Source organism: Setaria italica, chromosome I (genome assembly GCF_000263155.2).
Source record: "Setaria italica strain Yugu1 chromosome I, Setaria_italica_v2.0, whole genome shotgun sequence".
In the NCBI taxonomy this organism is placed as follows: domain Eukaryota; kingdom Viridiplantae; phylum Streptophyta; class Magnoliopsida; order Poales; family Poaceae; genus Setaria; species Setaria italica.
In genome coordinates, this window is record NC_028450.1 from 34807653 (window position 1) to 34814476 (window position 6824).

At 45.5% G+C, this 6824-nt stretch overlaps 1 protein-coding gene across 1 annotated transcript in view; it reads right to left on the reverse strand.

The window, feature by feature from the left end:
• Positions 1 to 5002: 5002 nt before the first annotated feature.
• LOC101769793 (probable protein phosphatase 2C 25) overlaps positions 5003 to 6824 on the reverse strand; it is a 2624-nt gene continuing 802 nt past the window's right edge. The window contains 3 exon segments of the mRNA XM_022824684.1: positions 5003 to 5495; positions 5633 to 5869; positions 6065 to 6504. Of these exon segments, the coding sequence (XP_022680419.1) occupies positions 5244 to 5495; positions 5633 to 5869; positions 6065 to 6504 (929 nt within the window). The 3' untranslated portion in view covers positions 5003 to 5243.

The following is a 6824-nucleotide window of genomic DNA, read 5'->3' on the forward strand; positions in this document are numbered from 1 at the left end:
ATATGCAGTTCTGTCACCGGTGACAATTTTGACGCGAGGCAGTTGCCGTCGCTGCAAGCAGCACTCTGTGTCGCCGACTTGATAAGCGCGGCGGCCCCAGCAAAGGTGCGTATATCTTCTTGATCTCTATTTACGTATTGTATTCCTCGTTACAAATTGCGCAGGGCTTCCTGCCGTTGCAGCATTTAATTTGCATCTAATTTGCATCCATGGGATCAGATGTACGTGTACTGGGAAAAACCTATTCAATAGTCATTGGTGTTGATCCAACTTCTTCAATTATACGAGAAGGTACTCCTAGATCTCAATCTCTTCTACATTTATGTTACTTGTCTATCTACGTCATTTTTCTAATCCATATGCTTTTCTGCATCCTGAATTCCAGATTACCTTGGCGTCAAAAATAGTCATGTGATAAGCTACAGTGGTATAAAGTATAAACAATGCATCAAGACGTGATACTTCACGAAGAGATGCATGGATTGACTAGTTTCCTCTTACCATTTTTTTTCCTATGTGATCACTTGTATTAGCGTCCTGTAAGTTTTCCTACAGAAGGAGCAACTCTAATCGCTATCAAAGGTTGGACTTCACGAAGATGATTAACTGCAGTTTCTTCTTTATAATTTTTGTTTCCTTTGTGATGACTTGTACGATTGGAGTCCCGTAATTTTTCCTAAAGTAGGAGCAACTTTTTGTAACCATTATCAAAGATTCAAACTTATATATTGAACAAATGCATGTTTCAGATCTACTGTACATTGTTGTTTTCTATATTCCAGAAAACATATATATGAGCAAATGCCAAAAGTTGAATGCGGTTAATATTATTGAGCACCTAATTATCCTTTTCGAATTGTAACTACCCAAATAATAAAAAAGAAATATATCAGAATATTTTATTTATAAAATAAAATACCATGATGGCCGAGAGTACCACAGCAGTAGGCAAATTGAACACATGTCCACACGCTTGTGGTACCTCTGCCTACGGAATAGGCGACTGTGGATGCTTAGGCATTTTCCGTTGGCAACTCAAAGGCCGACTAACTGTTAGTGATCGGGCAAATGGCTGACCAAGAGTGGCCGAGGGGAAGTCCCTGACGGTATACCGTCGATACCGTCGGGCTATTAAAATCCCCGAGTGTGTTAATATATATCCGACGGTATAAAAATTCTTGGCTAAAGTTTGGATTCTAGTAGTGATATCATCTTCACCACCACTTTATTCTTCTTCAGAGTTCACAGATCTATCATTCTCATCCTCATCATCCTCCAAGTCGGCAACATCAAAATCATTGTTTACTCTACATGTATCAAAGTCACCTTCATCACCACTACCATCTGAACCATGAGAACAATCATCATCACCACCCTCTTCATCATCATCTTCCTCATCAACCTCATTGGCCAGTAACACATCTTCCTAGTTAAGTGTTCGATAGGCTCATCGCTATGTGGAGGCATACACCAAGGACAAACATCAACAACTAACTTGGCACAAGCAACTTGAAAATCTTTCACCAACTCTTTGTAAAATAACCAATCATCATCACATGCAAGAGGCATCAGCACATAGTGAGATCTTTTGTCACCGGCATCAAACCTTTCACGAATCTTTAAATCCTCTTCCTCATTTTCAACTTTGAACAAAGAATTAACTCAGCCTATTATATCATCAAATGTTGGAGGACTATCAAATCTTGCTACTTGTTGCCTCATTCTTGCAAACTCTCCATTATCATCAACCGTGCCACCCGAGAAAAAATGAATTAAACGATCCATTTACACACAACCACAAAATTAAATGGATTATATGGACCTTCACCTATTTTCTTACGACTTCTACATTACCAAATATATAAAAAACTATATCTTGAAAGCATTAGTGAAGAATTTTCAAAAAACAATTTACCCACAATTCACACTTCGAAATCCTACTATGCAATAGAAATTACACGATAGGAAGGGGTTACCATCGACCAATTGCACGATACAACATACCTAATCATAGCCGATTCGTACTCAATCCACCTATGCAACTCAAACCATACACAAAACCTAACCACCTCAGTCCAACTAAAACGACAGAATCGAGAAAAACTAATTGGTTAGAGTGAAGGAGTTACCTTCTTGGAGCAATTTCCCTTCATTTCCCCTTCGAATCGGGTGAGAGATGGAGTGGATCTAGAGTGAAGGAGTTGGGGCGGCGCCATGGGAGGGAGAGAGCTCGGGTTAAGGCTGGGAGGGGAAGGGAGGAAGTGAGGAGGAAGAAAGGAGGGGATCGGCGGGCCCAGTCGTTATGCGCTGAGTCGCGCCATGCTGCCTGGCGCAACAGAGCATGTGGGTGCAACTCAGCCATGACAGCTTAGCTGCCAGCACGGCCACCCCATGCGCGCCGTGCTAGCGTGGAGGGCCGGTCGCGCCACATGCTCTGGCGCGACTCAAATATTAGTCGCGTAAGATATTGTGGCACGACAGAAAGTGTTGCTTCTTGAAATTTTACTTTCACCTATGCTGTTTTAAAAAATTTAGATTGAAAAGGGTTAAATAAAAAAATTCGGTGAAGGAGGTAAGCATGCTCCCGCCGTGCAACCCGTGTATAGTTGCAAATGAAAGCAGCTTTCTGTGAGCCATCTCTGACATTGCAAATGAGAAGAGACTCGAAATCGAGATTAAAAAGGGTTAAATAAAAAAATTCGGTGGAGGAGGAGGTGGGCATCCTCCCGCCGTGCAACTCATGTAAGCAAATGAAAGCTGCTTTCTGTGAGCCATCTCTGATATGGCAAATGGAAAGAGACTCGAAACCGTATTAGGCCCTAAACATACGTGATGATTCATGCCTTTTTTTTTTTTGAGAATAGGCATGCTGGAAAACTGAAGCTTAAAGATACGTGTCCTGCGTTTCACATTTTGCATTATATCCGTGCACGTTCCACACAGGGTGAGTGAACTCTCTACTTAATTAGAGCAGGATTTTACTAAGCCGTGACAGTGACTTCTTGAAGCATCCAAAATTTTAACTCCCCTACCATGTGCATTGCCCCTGGTCAAAGATGTCATCTAGGGGCACTGCACGTGTCCGCGCGGGCCCAGTACAGTTGCTGTGGTGGAACATATTGACCTCCGAGAGGCGGCAATGCCATTTTGGCAAATTTATCTGTTACCAGTTGCGCTGAAATGCCTATGGCATCCATATATGGTTGACCCCGGGACAGAGCTGTGTTCAAAGAGCCTGAATGATCGAGCCTTTGCCGTTTCTTTTCGGCCAGTTCAACATCCACGGTTGCCGTCTTGAAGCGTCACGCGTGACATGCAGTACAGTAGTCAGTAGTGTTGCATACTTGCATGGCAGGAAGAAATGGATGCACGCACAGGAGGGCTTCACCTTCTCTCGCGTCTTGGTTTCGTCCTCAGCAGCGAGTATTCGGAGCAGTGCCCTTTCATTGAACGGAACAGACAGGCGCCCTTTGGCTCCGACCCATGCTCACGCAGGCACGAAGTAGGCTGACATTTCGGTGCACCAGTAGTATAGTATACTCCAGCAGCTCCCATATATCTCTCCCGGTTTCCTCCTCATCGGCGAGAGCCGAGAGCATCCGCCTCCGAATAAACAACAACATAAAGCGCCTCACCTCGCCACTACCCGGCGGACACTTGGCGCCCGCGGCGCCACCTTGCACCGCGACGCCGCGAGAGATCTTTGCGGCCCTACCACCGTGGACGAGCTTGTGGTCGTGAGACGCGGGCGGGTCAGTGCCTCAGTGGAGTGTGGAGGGAACTGAAGCGGTGAGCCGGCGACGCCTCCGCAGTCCACGCCGGCTCCAGAAGCCTCCGCCGCACTTGCGAAGACGCTCCAGCTCACGGGTGGCGTCCGGGCGTCGGCAGACCGGGGCAGGCGCGCAGCTGCAGGCCCGCCTGGCGGCCGGGTCCCCGGGGCCCGGGCGCACATGTGGCTGCGAAGGGAGCACACCCTCCGCGGCTCCGCGAGACGTTGCTGTCGCCAACGGCTGTACACGTCCGCTCCGGGTTTGATAATGCCGGCGGATCGCTGGGCATCATCGGTCGCCGCCGTTTGCTGCGGGAGGACGCACGATTGCTCCAGCTTAGGGTGTCTCCACCAATCTGCCGAAGAAGATAGCTGACGTGGAGGAAAGAAGCTCCTGCACAACTCAGGCAAACAGTACTCGGGAAGCGTGCGTGTGAGAGGGAGGGAAATCGGGAGAAGTGCGAGATAGGCGCGGAGTGAAGCGCCTGCCTCTTGCTTTTTTACTGTGCATCGAATAAACTAATACACCTGCTAGCTTCCTTACGGGGGACCATTTGAAATGATAACTTGATGAGTGTCGTGTCATTTTTCTCGCCAGGATATTTTTTCGGCGTGTCTTTGATTGGCTCCTAGCATGATGATATGTCCCATTCCATACATCTACATGTTTTTATTAAGAATTCCAGGGCATCATAGCCCTGGCCCTTATGCGTTGCGATGGGACGTCTAGAGTTACGTGGGAAAAATATTATGATTAAACTCAATAAATATTTTGAGAGGGACTCTAAAAAAAATGTTTTCAGAGGTACATACGCTAACCGGTTGTAGGGAACAAATGCGGGGTGATTTGGTTTGCTCGCTACACTGCCGGCTATAGCTTATTGCAGACCGCCGGCCTGCTAGTGGCCCAGCTAATCTCATTGCTCTTATAGGCCGGCCTGCCTAGCGTGACCCGCCCGTACGGATCCCTCCAAAGCGGATCCGCTCGCGTGTATATATAACCGTATAATAGGCAGTGATGTAACGGCCCAGTCCATCCAAATCCCGCCGGGCGCCCGGGCCTGCAGGCGCACAGGTTTTGCCATTGCCAGCTCTGCCAGCAACAGCAACACCCGGCTCCGGCTGGCCGTCAGAACCACGAGTAACTAAAATCAATCACCACATACTCTCTGTTAAAAAATCACCACATACCCAGCAGGCCAGCACTCAGCTAATATATGTTCAGACAACCAATTCCAGGCATTCACAATTGCACAAAACATTTCACATCATCATCAATATTAATTGTACTAAACATCGCATAGCAACATGAGCCTCTTATTTCGAGAAATATCAGGCCTCACAAAAGTGCCATGAAAGTATTTGGAGTACTCGGCAAAAGCAAAACTGAAAACAGCCTGGTGAAGCATAACACTCTTATAGTCAGATGCCACTGGAATAAGGCTCATCAAAATTGTGCTGCTGAATTAGCAGGTCAGGATATGGCAGTTACCCCTGAAAACCTCGAGGGTCCAACTGAATCCACAAACCCACGGACTGAGAGTTCTGGCAAGGAAGCATCCCTCTGTTGCAGTAATCCATGATCAATGTAGACGACCACTACTGTAATATCATCGTGGAAGAAGCGGCGCACTCCCTTCTCGACTTTCTTCAGATCATCATATCTCATTTCCCTCTTCCGCGCAGCTTGTTTCAATGCTGTTCTTACTAGTCTCTTTGCAATTCCCTATCAGAATTATGGACATTAGAGTTAGAATCTTTCTATATAGATAAACTAACCACTGCCACTTAGACCTTTGCCCAAAGACCAATGGAAAAAAATATTGATTTATGCACATGCAAGTGAAGGTACCAAACACGTACTCTTCGTGGATTGCTCTGGACAATTTCAACAGCTTGTTGATTTGTCAGGTGCTCCCAAAGACCATCAGATGCAAAAATAATAAATTTATCTTGTGGATGAAGTGCTCTTGTATATATAGATGGCTCTGCTGTAAGAACAGGGCGGCGGAGAGGCTCCGAAAGTCGAAAACGAGTAATGGAGGGATCAAGAGCAAACTCCCGCCTCTTCAAATAAGCATCCCCAATTGTTCTTGAAACCTATATGCAAAAAACAGGAAAGAAGGTCAAGTGGACATCAATAAGTTTGACGTGAACTTCTATTTCTAACAAGCTGAAATATTACCAGTATGTCACTAACAAACACTAAACTGTAAGTTTGATTTACCACCACAAGTACCCTACATCATCTACACCAAAATATGTATTATGTTGCAGTAACAACTGTTCACCAACCTGAATTATACCCTTAATGCGCCAAACACCATGCTTGAGAACAACAATTTGAGAATCATCTGGATGACGGGATATAAGTTCATGCCTCACTTCCTCCATACTTGCATTATGATCTCTTGTGAGTGGCTCAGCAACAATCTTGTTTGATCTACCTAAACGGCCAATTACAGCCCTGGAATCACCTAGATTAGCCACATACAGCGTCCCTCTCCATATGACACCAACGAGACAGCAAGATCCAACTGCAGCAATCAAAGGCTTTATAAAATGTGTTCTCCGCACAAGTGTCAAGAAACCTTCCTCAGTAGCAGCAAATGCACTCCGGACAACATTCTCAGATATTGTTCCATTTTCTTGAGCAAGTCCTACAAGATAGCAGAGCAGAAGATATTATTTTAGCACAATGAAGATAATTGGATCAGTTGTAGTATGTTTGGCATTTTGCAATGATAAGAATTAGGTCACAGTAGCCGCAGCCCACAGGTACTCACTACTCAGTAGCACCTCAACAAGTGAAGTCAGTCTGCCAGAATTACACAACATAAAGTTGAGCAACTGAACACAATAAGAATCCACCTAATCTGCTATTTGCAAAGGACCACGAATACTGATAGCTCGTCCAATGATCAGAATCCACTCAGTCACTGGGCAAGAGTATTGCGTTGTCCATTTCTGCTCATGAAACACAGCATACTTAATAAGAGAAGTAATACAACATGTATTGTGCCGAGAAAAAAAAAGCTATCAGCAAGGTAGCTCC